The sequence below is a fragment of the Kogia breviceps genome, chromosome 15, assembly GCF_026419965.1.
Source record: "Kogia breviceps isolate mKogBre1 chromosome 15, mKogBre1 haplotype 1, whole genome shotgun sequence".
Lineage (NCBI taxonomy): Eukaryota > Metazoa > Chordata > Mammalia > Artiodactyla > Physeteridae > Kogia > Kogia breviceps.
Genome location: NC_081324.1, coordinates 67,313,494 through 67,331,611, shown reverse-complemented (window position 1 = coordinate 67,331,611; position 18,118 = coordinate 67,313,494). Strand labels below are relative to the sequence as shown.

Genomic DNA, 18,118 nt, shown 5'->3' with positions numbered 1-18,118 from the left:
CACAGGGCTTCCCTGGTGGCGCAGTGGTTGAGAATCCGCCTGCGGATGCAGGGGACGCGGGTTCATGCCCCGGTCCGGGAGGATCCCACGTGCCGCGGAGCGGCTGGGACCGTGAGCCGTGGCCGCTGAGCCTGTGCGTCCGGAGCCTGTGCTCCGCAACGGGAGAGGCCACAGCGGTGAGAGGCCCGCGTACCGCAAAAAAAAAAAAAAAAAAAAAAAAACTGTACCTACAAAAGCAGCAGCCAGATCGAAATCTACTTGGATGCTGTACATTTGCACTATTTTGTGTCTCAACTGAATTTTTTTCTTTGAGGTAGACTTTGGCCTTGAGGAATTTTATTTTATTTTATTTATTTATTTTGTGGTACGCGGGCCTCTCACTGTTGTGACCTCTCCCGTTGCGGAGCACAGGCTCCGGACGCGCAGGCTCAGCGGCCATGGCTCACGGGCCCAGCCGCTCCACGGCATGTGGGATCTTCCCGGACCGGGGCACGAACCCGTGACCCCTGCATTGGCAGGCGGAGTCTCAACCACTGCGCCACCAGGGAAGCCCGGCCTTGAGGAATTTTAATTGAGAAGTTTAATTCTTTCTGTTAACATATACAAATATGTGGAAAATATGCATACCCATGCCAAACCCATTTGTTGATTAACATGGATATGTAGACAATTATTATTCTAATCAGCTCTGTTCTTTTCTTAATTTTCTGTCTTTTCTACTTTTCTTCCTTTTATTTCTTATGTGCTTAAACTCATGATCTCATTTCCTTGTATTACAAACTGTTTCTGTCTCCTTTCCTTCTCTTGTATTAAAAAGAATGTACTTAGGACTCCTCAATTTTTCAAAAATATTTTTATTTGTTTAAAAAGATGGATTGTGATAACAATTCAGAAAATTTTGCTGATTTGTCATGAAAGTGGGAAAGTATCATTTGGAAAATAAATATAGAGGCTACAAGTTTCCTTGTAAGATGTTATTTTTCAAAATCTAACTTTACTTTAAATTTCTCACATCTGTATTTAATGATATACTTAGGCCTCATTCCAATTTAATTTTCTTAAACATTTGTTTCTCTACATGAGCATCAATGAAATGCATGTGTGCTATAAACACAAAAGCATTATATCTGCAACTGTGACAGCCTCATTTGTGTTATGTCCTCTTTTGGTCTATAGGATATAAATCTGTAATAGTGAAAATGTTTATATGTAGCATATAGTTGCAGTTTATCCTCTTGTTTGGAATATAGAATTGGAAAAAGACATGTTTGGAGTAATTAATTAAGCACTTATTGTGTGCCAATCACTCACCTGTGCATGGAGGTCAATACCATTGTTTATAGCTTTATTTTTTGTGACAGTTTTAATGGAAGTTATATATCTCCCTCTCAGTGTTTGTACTGAAAGTAGCATATATCATAAAAATGCCCAGTACTCCTAAGTTGCTCTCTTTTTGGCAATCTCTAAATGTTATACCAATATGGAATAATTTTCATATCTCTCAATAGCAATAGAGGTAACATCAATTTTAGGATAGGAAAACAATATGAAAAGGTGAAGTGATTTATACAAAGTCATACATGAATCAGTAATTGATTTTAGACTGATCTTAACCAAAACTTTTAATATGATTTTCTTACTCTTCCATCCTATAGTAAGGTAGTTGAATTTCAGATGGAAATTAATATTTGAGAATAATCCATGGAAACATTTTTCATCCTTTTTTTCTATCATTGAGAGAGAGAAATACCAGAGAAGTGATTTGAGACTGAGGTGTATGTACGTTTTAAATTGGTTGATGGAGATGGTCTCAGTACTACCTTATGATAACTTAGAATTCAGCAGAATCAAAGTGACACAAATTGATTTTGCAACCAACTCAGTTGTGCTACATTGTAGAAGGGAAGACTGCTAATCTATAATAAAATAGGGAGCCAAGTCGATTATCAACATAGGATTTATTTTTAAATTAGATATTTAGTGATTCAAAATGTTTTTATAAGCTATAAACTAAGTAAGTTATATAAATAAAATCATGAAAGGAAATACCCTTATTTAGTATGGACAATTTTAGTACAACAGACTGTTTCTATTTTTGTAGACCTCAGTTTAAAAATCCTCCGAGAAGATAAAAAATGTCCTGGGTCACTGCATATTATCAAGTGGTAAGTAATTGAAATTCCACCAAAGTTGAACAACATTATTTTTATCATAGCTGAAATACCCATAAGTCTATTTGGTAAGATCATTTCCTTAAAACTATTGCCTTCTTCCTTTCTTTCTTTTCATCTTCTTTTTTAAAAAATTTCCTAGAAATGTGTAACAATTATTCAATATTATTTTAAGATACTGATTTAGTTTTGTTTTTGAAGAAAATGGACTTTATATAAGAAAGAAAAATATCAATCAAAATTTGATTCCTAAACATTATGGGAGGTCAAAAGAAAAATGAGATGTGACTCCCTACCTCAAAATTGCTTATGTATTATTTATAAAGTACTATCAACATATTAAAAGATATAGGAATTTCTAAAAAAATGATTAAATGGGAAAGGTGAAATGGTTATCAATTTAATGTATTTCACAGCAAAAAACACATCAGTTTTGTACTTGGGATTCTTTTTGGCTTTGCATCTGGTCCAAATTGACACCAAACATTTATTTCTTGACAGGATTCGAGGTTGTTTTGATGCTTTGGAAAAGAGATACGTAAGAATGTTTTTAAATTTACACCAGGATCAAAGACTCATCCTTTATCCCTTTAAAATAAAAATTTAGCCTTTCTTTTGTTGTTGTGTTTTAACAGTATACCAGTTCCCACATTTGCATTCATGAACCAGTTTCTTTTTATTTTGTGTCTTTGTTGTCCTGTTGATGTCTCCTTTACATGAACTAGAAATGAAACCCTCATTTTTCTGTTTTACATACTCATATCTTTTTGACCAAAGAATTTCCTCTGAAGTCACTGGAAGAGATCCACAGGATGTGGGAAAGGGCAGACAAGAATCTGGCATTTAGCACATTGAACATGTTCAAAATAGTGGTGATTCAATTTGCAGATATGAAAGGAAAAAATGGACTTGAATAATCGGTTTTTATTCTATGTTAGTTATTTTGTTAGATATGTTTGACACATGTATATAACCTGTTCCCTCAAAATAGCTAGTATTGTAGCTTGAATTGTTTAAAATGCAGCTTGAATTTTAACTGCCTTAGACTTTTCTTGCTGCCCAAGACAGCTATGAAGAGTGTAAAAATTAGAGGCTCTAGTCCTAGTTGAAGAGATAATATATAAATGAACTTTCCACCACTGCTTTCTCCTCCTTTCCCCATCTCTGTCTTCTTTTTACTTCTCAATTCCTATTCCTTTAAAAAACCTTAAGGTGAGTAAGCCTTACATTGGATTATTTAGTTACACTGATATATTTCCTTTTTCATTGAACAGTTATTACTTATGATTTATTCAACACTGACTGGGGGGTTGAGGGATACAAAAATAAAACAGATATGAGATTGTGCACACAAAGAACTTATAGACCATGGCAGAAGATAGATGACGTTCATATGCATGGCTGATGATCAGCTATTGCACACTGGCATAGCTATACCTGTTGTTAAAATGTTGAAGTACTCTATATCCAGTGGTAAATGGTTGCTTCTCTGAGATCCCAAATGACTCCCACCATGTCCTCCCCTTCACCCCACCAGTGTCTCTTCTGCGGTGTCCCTAGACTGTTCTACAATCTAGCAACTAAAGGGTTGACACCTGGCCCAGCGGGGAGCTTCCCGGAACCCAGCACTAGGGCTAAGTTGGCATCTTTTCTGATTGGTCAGTACCTGTGCCATGTTGGGCTGTTAAATTTTGATTTTTTCATATCAGTTTGATATTTTTATAAAACATATCACCTTTATCACAAGTATAAATAACCATAATATTCATTAGAAAGTGATGCATGCCAAAAGCAAGATATTGATTATGTGCAAAGGAAGTATGGAAAAGGAGGGGTTATATCCAGTGAGGGACATGAGGGAAATCTCTGGGAGAAAATGACTTTGAAGGCCCTTAGTATTTAGACAGGTTGAGAGGGGAAGAAGGTCCTCACCAGTACACTGAACAGCATTCATTCATTCTCCTTTGTCCATTCATTTAGCAACATTTCTTGAGTGCCCATCTTTGAGGGGCAGTGAAATATAGTTAAGAGCTCAAGGTTTAGAAAAAGTCAGTCTGAAGTGAATCCTAGTTCTTCCACTTAATACCTGTGTGATCTTGGCACATAACCTATCTCTTGGTAACTTAGTTTCTTTACAATAATAATAGAACGAACCTCTTAGGGTTGTTTGAGAATTAAATGAGTTAATAATCTAAAGCAGTAGTTTTCAAACATTACCTTGCATCAGAATCACCTGGAGTGCCTGTTAAAACACACATTGCCAGGTTCCACCCCAAAATTTCTGGTGTGAGAATTTTCATTTCAGACAAATTCCAAGTGATGCTGAGACTGCTGGTCTAGGGACCATACTTTCCAACGCATCACTCGCACCATTGCTCACCATGTTCAAGTACACAAGGATTCGAGAACATACCAAGTGCCTTTTACCTTTGTACATATTGTTACTTTTGCCTGCAAATTTTTTTTCCCTACCCCACACCATTTATCTGGATAATTCCAATTTATCCTTCAGGTCCCAGCCTAAATATTTACTTCCTCGGGGAGGCCTTCCCTGACAACCCTCCCGCCACCCCTCTCCCAGCCTAGACTGTCCGTCTGTTTAATGGTCACAAGCACTCAGTGCTGCTACTTCATAGCAATTAACACAATTGTAATGATGTACCTATCTGTGTGCTTTTTTTGTTCTCTCCTGCTGGTCTGCATGTTCCCTGAGATCAGGGGCCATTTCTATTTTTGAATGAATGAATGAACTATTAATTAAATAATTAATATAAGTTAGAGTTTTACTGTGTAGTCTTAAAATCAATTGTATGCAGTAACCAAAATGGCCACACAGTGTCACTAAAGTTTTAGTCTTTTGGGTGAAATAGGTAATAATTTGATACAAAATTATGGTCCTGAAATTTTCTCATTTGTATCCTAGTTTTTAATAGGCTTGCTTATACTTCTATCTCTATATATCTACATATTCCATTATTCTTCCAAACAGAATCTGTTTATAGTAATGTAGATGTAGGGAGGGCAGGGGTTTTGTAGACTTATACCAGACTTAAAATTTTTTATTTTAGTAGAGTACTTTCAAAATGCAAACAGTTTTAGAGATGCTTATGGCATAATTAACTTTTAGTAATAATGAATTATTTTGTATATCTTTTGCCTCCCAAACTAGAATGTAACTTATAGAGACTAAGGATAGTTATCTTCTTCTTTTTTTTTTTTTTCCAATCTCTCCCCTCCCCAGCAGAACCTTGGGTATAGAGACTCACATGAATGGATGAATAATTAGTATCCATTTCTCTGATCATCTGAATAGTATTTTCTTCCTACCCAGATCTTTCAATTTGAAAGTCATATTTTAATTAGACTTTATTATAATAATAAAGTAATATAGTAGGTGTAATGTAGTAATATATTATAATAATAAAGTAATATATAAATATATTATTTATAATAATAATAATTAAGAAAATAATAATAATATAGGTGCAAGTGTATAGTAACAACAGTTTTCTTTTCTCTTGAAGCTACACATGGCAGTACTTACAGTAAGTGTACATTTAAAGACCAAGCCTCTGTCTCTGCTTCATTGTCTTTTGGCAAGTGAAATATTAAAACAGTACTCTCCCCCATCCTCCCTGAATTTCATTGTTTGTCCTGTGACATTTTGGAAGGAAAAAAAAAAACTCTATCAGAAGTTTTAATAAAAGAACACAATCTACATATTTCTTTGGCATATTATAATACATGAGGAAATATATAGGCTATACTATCTGCTTCATCTATTGGCTATCAGAATTTCATTTTCTGAGTTAATTTACAGACTCAAAGCTCTTTGTTTTTGAAGTTTTGCAGACTTTTTTGAAGCTTTGTATACTTCCTGGTATAACACGGTATATGTAGTTAAGAATAGAAGGAAAATGAGAAGATACTACTGAGAGTCTTAGATATGTGAGTTATTTTAAAAATTTAAAACCGTAACAAATTACTGCAACTGTAGTGCAGTCGCAGTAATCATAAATATCTGGTTATCAATTTCCTTATAATCAGGGTTCACAGAATGCTCTAAAGACTCCCTATGTTCACAAAATAAGAGCTTATTCTATCTCTAGCTTGAAATATATATCTCAAGATACATATATATATATATATTTCAGTACTCAATTAATACAGCACAAATTGAACTCTTCAAATAGAAAATGTATTCTGTAAGGAGTAATCTAGTTTCAGAAATTAAATGCTGTTTATTTTTCCTTAAATAGCTTTACACAAATCCAAAGGAACCTGAGGTAAGAACACAAAGAGATGGGCAGTATATTATATTTAAATATGTTTACCTGAGTTGAAGCCATAAATTATATCACTAGACTACCATATGAACAAAGTAACTCGTAGTGAGCTTTTTCAGTGTGTTTTATTATAAATGTCACCAATTCTTTATTATGAGATTTAAAAAACTACCTAGGGGTATTGGGAAAAAAGCATTGAGTAGAACTGAGCATATTCCCTAACACGTTAACAGTAAGAATCTGTATGAAAACTACCTTTTATTTTTGTTTTAAATGATGCTGAATCCTTTCTATTTCTGACCTTTTTGGCATAATGCTAAACTTTTTTTTAATGGCTAACTTAATTCTCTCCTTTCTGACATTTTCATAGATTTTTTAAACTTTACCTCTTTACTTCTCTCTCTAAATTTCTCCCCTCTGCTTATTGAATCCTACTCATCCTCAACACCAACTTATGTTTAAAGCTTTCATGAGAGCCTCTTTGGCTGTTTTCTTCACACTAATTTCTCCCTTCTCTAAATTCCTTTCTCCAGCAGGACCTCACAGTTTAACACTCTTAATTAATTCATAAAGATTACTTTATCTCCCTAACCAGATTGTGATTCCTGAGGACAAGTCTTGTCTTCTTTTTGATCTCCCAGTGTGAATTCATAGTCCTGGATATGTAATAGTTACTTGTGCTACTTTGAATGACAGCTGTGGCAGTGGCACAAATGGAGGGAGAAGCCCTTCGTTCTTTCTTCTCATTCTATCCTCTATTTTCCCCCCAGCTTTCTTTCCTCTTCCCTTTCCCTTTTGCTTGCTTTCAGTTTTCCTTCCCTAAACCTATGGATTTAGCCTAACTGGTGACCTTCACAACTAAGTTAAGCGTTTTTTAGCCTTTAGTATCCTTTCTTCTTTGGCAAGATTACAAACAGCTGTTTGAGCAAGGCAGAAGAAAACTGGTGCATGAGGTGGGTAACAATTCCTCAATGCCCAAGCTAAACCTATTTTTATCTTGGTCTCTAGTTTAGTTTCAATTTTTTTTGTCTTCAGTAGGTTTGAGGGGAGGTTTCCCAAAGTAAGATCTCCTGATAAATTGTTAATAAACTGGTCATTTCCTTAGTGCAATAAATTATTATGTTTTCTTATGCATGTAAAACTCATCTGAAACTAATGGTTTTGAGGTAGTGAAATGCTGAGGAAATTGGGCTATCTACAGAAAAATATTTCAGAGTGGGAAGAAAACTGTTAAATGAGTTTTGATGCAGGTAATATACGTAATAATAAAGTTAGAAAGCAAAAGCTTATTATATAAGTTCTGAGCTATCATTTATGACCCAGAAAAAATATTTTGATCTCTTACATATTGTTTTCTATAGCCATGATCCCTAACCTCTGTGTTCATGGCACACTCTTGATTACTAGAAAATTTGGTGGCATGTTTAAGGGTATTAAAAGACTTAAAAGGACACCAAATGTGTCAGCAATAATTATGGTATAACTATGGCACAGCAATGTTCATAGCGCCTGAAAGTATCCATGGGGTTACACTGTTTTATGGTTGCTCTTTAGCACCAAGTCACTGATAGAACTATTTACCTCTTTGATCTCTTTCTTCTATGTACTCGCAAAACAGCATTCTCACATAAAGTCTTTCTTTGGCATTTATCTGATATGGTGCCATGTTTCTTGACTTATACTGGTAGAAGTATATATTGTCCCCTAAGCAAAACTACACAAACAGTAACAACATTAATATTTACCTGAAGCAAAAATGCATTTACACATGGACTAAAATTTGCAGCACTCTTGTGAAGAGTCTGTCATGGTACACCAGTTGAGAACCTCTGTCTTAAATAAGTGTGCTTATCCAGTCCAGAAACCAACAGAGTTTTGGGCATTGCACAGTGTGGTGCTTCTGCACTTCAGGCTTTGTTCTGGTTGCTCCATCTTAAGAAAGAGATGAACTGACGAAAGTAACTAAAGTAGTGAAGAGGGCTAGTGTGGCTTTTCTGCAGATACACACTACAGAATGGGTGGAGGGTATTAACAAGATGTGTAAGCCAAAATGTAAATATGTTAAGGAAATGTTTACACAGTTTAATGCATGATAGACCCATAAAGAATTACTATATTTGAATATTGTGAGGATTCAAATCCTACTGTTTCACCATCTGTTTTTCTTTTTGCCTGTTAGAGGTGGTCAACACCACTTTTAATAGACTGCTTCAGGAACTGAACTATAGATGGTCCCTGCTTCTAACCACAATATACTTTTAGATACTTTGTTTTTAAAAATCCTGTAGGATGAAATCCTAATTGAATGTGAACTCTATCCTGGCTGAATATTTATTCATTTAGCAAGTATTAATTGGGTTCCCCTTATGTGCCTGAAACACAGGAGTTAATGGGTAGACAAGGTCCCTGCTGTCTGGAAGCTTACATTCTTATGAGGGAGGATAAACAATAAAGAAGTAAACAAAAATTAGCAAAACAGTTTCAGATAGATCGTAATGCTTTGAAGAAAATAAAAGTTGGTATGCTGGAGAGTGCTAAGGTGGGAATGGAGGAAGAAAGATTGGAGGGCAGTCCCTGGAAGGCCTCCCTGAGGGGCCACTGTTTGAGCTGAAACTGAATGGCTAGAAGAGTCACCACATGCAGGCCTGTGAGAGGTAATAGCATGTGACTGGCAGAACAACATAGTAGTTAACATTGCAGGCGCTGGAATCAAATCCCAGCTCTACTACTTACTAGCTTCATCTATAATGATGTAATACCTACTCTGAGTGTGGCTATGTAAGAATGAATAGATGTAGAGCATTTAGGGAAGTGCCCAAATATCATGATTATTATCATCAGCTGGAGACAACATTTTCCAGAGTACAGTTGTGTAAAGGCCCAAAGGCAGGAAGGCATCTTGTGTGTTCATGGACAAAGAGGGTGCCCTGAGCCTGGAGCTGAGTGAGTGGGAGGGAAAGAGGCAGGAGATAAGGTCAGAGAGGTAGGCAGGGGACAGATGAGTAAGGCCCATGGACCAAGGTAAATTCTGGATTTTATTCTAAGGGCAATGGGAAACCATTAACAAAGGAGTGACATGGTCTGATTTGCATTTTCAAAACTTTTTTTGGCTGTAGAACAGAGAATGAATTTGGAGGAGAAGGAGTAGTTCAGAAGCAAGCAGATCAGATGGAAAGAGATGGTATTGGCTTGGATAGGGCGAAGAAAATGAAGGTGAAGAGAACCAGATGGACTTGTGATGTGCTTTGGAGATAGACCTGAAAAGTCTTGCCAATGGATTAGAGTGTGGAGGGAGAATGAAAAGCTGTGTATGTTGCTGTTACTTTGGTCCATGTGGATACATTCAGTATGATTAATAGAAACCATTGGTGAGCAGTTTAAAGACTCATACTTATTAGGCAACACATTAATCTGAAAAGCAGGAGAATGTTTTATGAGGTGTTAAGAAGAGACTAGTGCCTGCTGTAAATATACCTTCCTTGATCAATCAGACTCAGATGGAAGTTATTAAGGATTATCATCTTCTATAAAACAATTACAAACATAACTCTTATTAGTAGTTGCACTAGGGACCAAATAATAAAGTGTTAATAAAATTATCAGCTACTAAAGGATCTACTCTTGATACATTTAAAAAAATAAAAGATAGCTCGGAGCATCAAAAAGCTAGAGCTTGGGGCTTCCCTGGTGGCGCAGCGGTTGAGAGTCTGCCTGCCGATGCAGGGGATGTGGGTTCGTGCCCCGGTCCGGGAAGATCCCACATGCCACGGAGCGGCTGGGCCCGTGAGCCATGGCCGCTGAGCCTGCGCGTCCGGAGCCTGTGCTCCGCGACGGGAGAGGCCACACCAGCGAGAGACCCGCGTACCGCAAAAAAAAAAAAAAAAAAAAAAAGCTAGAGCTTGTTGAGAAACATGGGTGGTCAGGAAGAACAGGCATTGTTTACTTGACAGGGCAACTATACCGCATCAGTGCATCAACGGAAGAGAGGATATTGTGTATCTAGCCTGTCTGGAGTGAACCTGTTGCTGTAGGCACCTCTATTCTCATATATCTCTCGTACTCACAAAGCAGCCTTCTAAACTTGGTTTGATTTCTCAAGTAGCCTGTCTTGCTAGAAAAAAAGTTTTTTCTCTTAAAAATAACTCCATTACAAGTCAGTCTTTTTAGAGTATAAGCAACATGAGCCAGTTTCCCTAGGACCTGCTCACCTATAATTCATGGGATACCAAATCTCAGAATAGACAAAAGTAACAAGAACATTGTGACATTTTCTGATCAATCTAACATTCCATTCCCACATTGTCAAGGAACAAACACTGAAATAGATGAATGAAGGGTATTTTTTGTGTTCAGACTTAAACTCATACCCTTGCCTGTCTTTAGCACCTTCTCCAGCTCTGTGCACAGACTATTGCTGACCCTTGAACAACACAAGGGTTAGGGGTGGTGACACCCACGCAGTGGAAAATCCATGTATAATTTATGGTAGGCCCTCCATATACATGGTTCCTCTGTATCCTTGTTTCCTCATTCTCAGATTCAACAACCACGAATCATGTACAACTATAGTATTTACTATTGGAAAAAAAAAATCTGTGGGCCTGCATGGTTCAAACCCATATTGTTCAACAGTCAACTGTACGTGTATCTGGGTCAACTGTTAGCTTCAACTATTAGGCAATCACTTTATTTTAAATGCAGTATAACTCTCATGAGGAAATCTGTCCTTTATTTCTAGCTTATTTATATCTGTTTATATTTGTCCATATTTATAGCTAGCAGACAGCAGTGGTGTCTAGTTTTTACTGCAGGATCAAAAGAACAAAAATAAAAAAACACCTGATACCTAGACCCTGGTTCCTTTCTGATTTTTTCTAGCTTTCCTGTTGCCATTCTAGTCTTCCCCAAATTACTACAGAATTCTCTCTCTCTTTTTTTTTTAACATCTTTATTGGAGTATAATAGCTTTACAATGGTGTGTTAGTTTCTGCTTTATAACAAAGTGAATCAGCTATACATATACATATATCCCCATATCTCTTTTTTTTTTTTCAGGAGTCTCTTAATTGTTCTCATGGTTCCCACTTCTCTGCCCTCTTAAAATAGCCAAGGTGATCTTAAAAACTGCAGATCGGGCTTCCCTGGTGGCGCAGTGGTTGAGAGTCCGCTTGCCGATGCGGGGGACGCGGGTTCGTGCCCCGGTCTGGGAAGATACCACATGCCGCGGAGCGGCTGGGCCCGTGAGCCATGGCCGCTGAGCCTGCGTTTCTGGAGCCTGTGCTCCGCAACGGGAGAGGCCACAACAGAGAGAGGCCCGCGTACCGAAAACAAACAAACAAACAAAAAACTGCAGATCACTCCCATGCTTAAAACCCTTCAATGGACTTCTGGTTTACTTGGAATAAAGTCCAAACCCCTTAGTTAACAAGGCCCCACAACTTTCTCTACAACCTCATCTCCTACATTCTCCCTCTTGCTCACTCGTCATCAGCCATTTGGCCTCCTCTGTGATCCTAGAAGAGGCTTCATTTCCTACTGTAGAGCCTTTGCATTGACGTTTCTTCTGCTGGAGTGCCCCGCTCTCCCCCAGCTCTGCACATGGCTGACCTCTCTTGTCAATGAAGCTCAGCTCAAACATCACCTCTTTAGTGAGGCCTTCCTTGGCCCTTCCAAACCAAATCACCACCTCTCCCTTCTGTACTCTGTCACAGCATCTGCTTCATATTGTTCACAACTCTTATTACTACCTGAAATTATTTTATTTGTTTACTTATTTATTGACCATTTCTCCCACCAGTCTGTGTTTTCCAGAAAAACAGGGACCTTTTCTGTCGTGTTCACCATAGTGACTCCACTGCCTAACACAAAGTAGACATTCAATAAATATCCTTTTCATGAATGAATGGTTTCTTAACTAGTTCCACTGTTATTTACCTAAGCTGGGTCAGACACTTGACTCTGTGCTTTAGCTTCTCCAGCTTTAAGATGGTAACAAGAGATTATGCCATCTAACTCATTTTCAGCATGGAGGAGAAAAAGTGTTATCTTTATATCTGGAAATATTACTCCTGAATAATGTAATGCTATAAAACAAACAAGTATGTAGGAGGTATAGTAGGTATACAATGAAAGTGTTCCTTACCTATTATCAGATAAGATTCTGGATTTTTTGAAAATAATTTCTTTCTCTATTCCCTTTGATATTTCTAGAAAGTGACTGAGATATACCAGTTCAAATTCAAATACACAAAAGAAGGAGCCACTATGGATTTTGACAGGTAGAATCTAAATGTTTAATGAACATGAGAAATATGTAGGATTGAGGTAAACATAAGCTTCTTGAGGCCAGAGATAGGGCTTATACTTCCTTTGTAACTTCCCCAACAATCCCACAAAAAAACACTATTATGAAAAGGGACTGTAAAAATTGTTTAAGTTTCTGAAATCCATAGATGAAGCCAGTAGAAGAGGCTTCCTCTGCTTCTTTCCTTCTTCTCCTATAGGTGATATTAGTAGGGTCTAAAGGCAGTTTAGTGGTTAAGGGTTCTAATTCCTAAGGTAGAAAGATCTAGCTTGGAACCCCAGCTCTGACTATTACTGGTCATTTAACTTTGGACAGAATAATCAACCTCCCTAAATATTAGTATTCTCATCTGCAGAGTGGAATTAATAATATCTACTTCATATGGTTGCTATGATTATTAAATTATAATGCATATACAAAGCTTTACCCATGCCTGGCACATAATAAACACACAGTAAATTGTACCTAGTGGTGGGGATGGTGGTGGTCTTTGGAGGCAATGGTGGTTGGTGGGTGGCACAGCAGTAGAAATTATATTAATGAGGCTGTCTATGTGGTGTTGATTGAAGAACTCCATGAGGCTCTATCTAGCCACTAATTCAAAGTTTCTCAATTGCTATGCCAAGATATTAACACTTTCTACCCTCAATATAGCCAGATCAGGACTGGGGTAGATGAACCCCCTGAGCTGTTTACCTATAGATACAAATATTCTCATCTGTTTACCCCAGTATGTCATACAAATATAATTATCTATGTGTCCCTGTATGGAAAAGACTGGAAAGCACTGCATTTTCCTATCAAGTCTGAAATTCCAAGTTTTAGATATACTAATGGGTTAAATAGCAAGGACAAGGACATTTACTTCAGAAGGTCCTTAGTAAAGATGGAGATGTTTTGTTGAGGAGCAACATTTATTCCCCTCCCAGTAGCTTTTGGATTCAGATAGAGCTAAGTATTGCTGATGAGATGGAACAGAAGTGGGGAGGGTGGATGATGGAGAAAAGCCTTGGGTGGTAGAAAGCTGCACCTCAGGGGGATGAGTTTCTCTGAAAGGAATAACACTGAAGAGAAATGTGGCCTAATTCTCAATTTTCCATACTATTAGCTCCATCTCATCATTTATTATTACAAGTTTAATGATTTCTCTCCAAGATTCACACCCTTAATTATCCTCTCATTTGTAAAATTTACAGACAGCATTAGGATGTGAAGAGGAAATAAGTTCTAGGAACAAGAATTAAGGTACTAACCATCATTAGCTAACACCTGTATAACACTTTACAGGTTGTTCAGCACTTTTCACGCATATTCTCACACATAAAACAGCTGCCTTTTACTCTCTAAAATTCAAACATTAGTACAACTGACAAGCAGATTACTCTCTTTTGTTACGAAGGCATATATGTCTAGAGGTGAACAGTAAAACAGAAACGGCTGAATCTGGGACTTCCCTGGTGGTCCAGTGGTTAAGAATCTGTGCTCCCAATGCAGGGGGACGGGGTTCGATCCCTGGTCAGGGAACTAGATCCCACATGCCACAACTAAAAGTTATCTCATGCCGCAACGAAGATCCCGCGTGCCGCAACTAAGGCCTGGCACAGCCAAATAAATAAATAAATATTTTAAAAAAGAAAAAAGAAGAAATGGCCAAATCTTTCTGCTACTAAGGGGAAGAGAAGGTAATGCATATGTGACCAAAGGTGGGCATTTGTTCAAGTGATTGTTCATACAAAATTACCTTATCACCTCTTCTATAGTAAAGAAAATTTTCCTTTTAAAAGAGTACAAGGGAGTTTTGAGAATGATTTTACATGAGTATGATTTTATGAATATGGTGTATACTGAAGGATCCCATGTGCTACATGGCTATAGCCCCTCCCTGTCATTACCTATTTCAAATTGGTTAAATCCTGGTAGACAAAACTTTAAGTTTTTCAAAACTGAAAAAGGAGCAAATGTGTTTCCTTAATGATTGTTTTATGACTTCACACTATCTCTAGTAGTTCAATTACTAAGGATTATTTTTCAGTATTGAGAAAGGCATTGTAAAAATATATTGCAGTCATAGTCCTTCTTGGAAACTACTCAAATGTGAGACTAATTGGGGAAAAATTTTGGAGAGAAATAAAAAATGTTTAGAGTTGGAAGGTAATTTAGTCCAACTTGTCCATTCATTCATTAATACAACAAATGTTTGAGTACTTAATATAGTTGGGCACTAAACTTAGTACAGTGGAGATGAAAAATATAGCCACTCATAGTCTAGAGGGGACATACAGTTACAAACAGGGGTGGGGTATAGGGATTACCAGGGAAGACTTCCCTGAAGAGATGACACATGAGATAGGTATTAAAGGATAAATTCAGTAGAGTCAGGAAAAGAAGTGGGAAAAGCACAGTACAAGCAAAGTGAACAGCACATACAAATGCACAGGAGTAAGAGGAACTGAGTAGTAGTTGCAGATGAAGGTGGAGGTGAGTGTGTGGTTAGTTGTGAAAGATTGTACACGCACTGTTCTCAAATTTGATTGAAAGGTGATGGATATAATAGAAGAAACTTAAGCAAGAGGATGACATGAGTGGATTTTCCTATTAGGAATATTATTTTGGTAGTAGTGTGGAGAATGTTTTGCAGTGTAGGCAAGAAGAAAAGCAGGAGGAATAGTCATTGTCATAATCCATGTAAGAGTGAGAAGGGGATGCCTCTGAGAGATAATCAGATGGTACAAAGGCCCAGAGCTGATGATTGATTTAACTTGGAGAGGTATAGAAATGTGTATAAGCTTATCTCACATAGGAGCTAACTGACATAGAGTGTCTAAGTGACTTGACCGGGGTCATTCAGCCAGTTAGCAGCAGAGCCAATATTAAATGTCAAGTCTATTGTTCTCACTATTATAGTATGCGATTATTTGTAAATCAGATTTTTTAAAAATCAGGTCACATTTAAAATGTCTTAAGGGAACTTGCTACTTAAGAAATCCTTTGTATATACATTGCAAAAAGTACAGTAACTCCTATAATTTACATTCTAAAATAGTCTCAGGAGTGTCCTGAGTTTAGTTTATATTTATCTGATCATAAAGTTTTGTTCTTTTTAAAATAGATTTTCAATATTATATGTGATTGAAAAGTATGCTGTTTTTCTATGTGGTTATAGCAGTGGCACAACCTTCAAAAGTGGGACAAACAGTGAAGATGTTAAGAAAGCCAGTGTTCTACTGATACGTAAATTGTATATACTGATGCAGAACCTTGGCCCCCTTCCTAATGATGTTATACTTACTATGAAACTCCACTACTATAATGCAGGTAGGTGGAGACCTCTAGTCAAATTCCTTCTTCAGTGCTGAAGTAAATATTTTGGATAAATAGAAGGATTTTGGCAAGCATTTGAAAGAGATGTCTGTTGTTACACATGGAAGATTATGCTGACTTGTTCTCCTGAAACTCAACAGTTTTCTTGGTTTTCTGCCCTTTTCATTTTGCAGTGACCCCACATGACTACCATCCCCCTGGTTTTAAAGAAGGGGTAAACTCACACTTCCTGCTGTTCGACGGGGAGCCTGTAAACCTGCAAGTGGGATTGGTCTCCACTGGCTTTCATAGCATGAAAGTAAAAGTCACAACCGAGGCCACCAGAGTGTCTGATTCGGAGAACAATCTCTTTCAGGAGAGCAGCCCTACAGAGATCGCCCATCAGGGTCTAGACTGTGATGAAGAGGAAGAGGAATGCAACAATCACGTAAGGCAAAGCTGTAGCAACCCTCCATTACTTCAGTTAAACCCAGTTGGCATTTTTCAGTTCATACACAGGTCATATCATAGTAACAGGATCCAATGGAGTGTGCCGAGTGTAAAAACTGAAACAAAACTAGCCCCTAACCTCGAGTCTTTATTCTAAAACAGCACTATCTTCAAGAAGGAAATATACTCTGTTAGATGAAGTGGTCCATGGCTAGAAGAAAAAAAGACTTTCTAATATACTTCTTTTCATAAAAGGTACCCATGAATTTAGGAAATTTGGGATTTTCTATAACTTATAAAAGCATATTAAACATATTTAAAAATATTCTAGGTGTTTATTCATATTCACTGCAAGTATAAGTAAGTTCTTGATTACTGGGGTAGAAAAGTGTTATGGATAAACCTAAGTCAGAGTGCATTCATTTTCACTTCTGTAGATTATTCTACTCTTGGCAGACATTCTTTCTTCCTCTGCAATTGTTATAAACATTCATGTATACACCTCCTCGTACACATATGCAAAAGTGTCTCCAGGGAATATACCAAAGAGTCTAGGGCTTGCACATTTTCAACTTTATTAGGTAATGAAAAACTGTTCTCCAAAATGGTTGTACCAACTTATGCTCCACCAACAGTGGAGAGAGTGCTCTACATTATTGTCAGTACATTTTTTTTTAAGTAATACTTTAAATTTTATTTATTTATGGTTGCATTGGGTCTTCGTTGCTGCGCGCGGGCTTTCTCTAGTTGCAGCGAGCTGGGCTACTCTTTGCTGGTGAGCGGGCTTCTCATTGCGGTGGCTTCTCTTGCTGTGGACCACAGGCTATAGACACACGGGTTCAGTAGCTGTGGCTTGCGAGCTCTAGAGCGCGGGCTTAGTAGTTGTGGCGCATGGGTTTAGTTGCTCCGCGGCATGTGGGATCTTCCGGGACCAGGGCTCGAATCGGTGTCCCCTGCATTGTCAGGCAGATTCTTAACCACTGTGCCACCAGGGAAGTCCCCTTGTCAATACTTAATTTTACCCAAGTTTATGTTTTCTGCCTAACCCCTGGATGTAAATGGTAATGCTTCATTATTTGATTTTGATTTGCATTTCCCTGATTATTAGTGAGTTTAAGCATCTTTTCATGTATATTGGCTGTTCTGGTTTTCTTATGTATAAAGTAACTGTTCAAGTCTTTCATGCATTTTTCTATTGGATTATTTATCTTTTCCTCATTGATTTAAAAATATGTTCTGAATAATGATTATTTTTCATTATTTATGTTGCAATTTTTTTTTAGGTTTGTGGCTTGTCTCTTCACTTTCTTTAAGATGTTTTTTGCTAAAGAGAAGTTCTCAATTTTAATGTAGTCAACTCTTTCCCTCTAATATGTGCTTTTGGATATTAAGAAATTCTTCCTTATCTGAGTTCATTTTTAATATTCTCCTTTATTTTGTTACAAAAATTTTAAGGTTTTTCTTTTTACATTTTTATTCCACTTGGAGTTTATTTTTATTTGTGGGGTAAGGTAGACCAGACCCCTTTTACATTTTAAAATCCAAGTATAATATACACACAGAAAAATACATATATCATAGTGATACAGCTCAATAAATATTCACAA

General features: G+C 37.2%; 1 protein-coding gene across 1 annotated transcript in view; it reads left to right on the top strand.

Moving 5' to 3' along the window:
- HORMAD2 (HORMA domain containing 2) overlaps positions 1 to 18,118 on the top strand; it is a 70,225-nt gene that overhangs the window by 9,942 nt on the left and 42,165 nt on the right. Inside the window, exons 4-11 of the mRNA XM_059040908.2 lie at positions 2,102 to 2,165; positions 2,673 to 2,709; positions 5,696 to 5,716; positions 6,431 to 6,457; positions 12,668 to 12,735; positions 15,016 to 15,024; positions 15,928 to 16,076; positions 16,256 to 16,509. Of these exons, the coding sequence (XP_058896891.1) occupies positions 2,102 to 2,165; positions 2,673 to 2,709; positions 5,696 to 5,716; positions 6,431 to 6,457; positions 12,668 to 12,735; positions 15,016 to 15,024; positions 15,928 to 16,076; positions 16,256 to 16,509 (629 nt within the window). The remainder of the gene's footprint in view (positions 1 to 2,101; positions 2,166 to 2,672; positions 2,710 to 5,695; positions 5,717 to 6,430; positions 6,458 to 12,667; positions 12,736 to 15,015; positions 15,025 to 15,927; positions 16,077 to 16,255; positions 16,510 to 18,118) is intronic.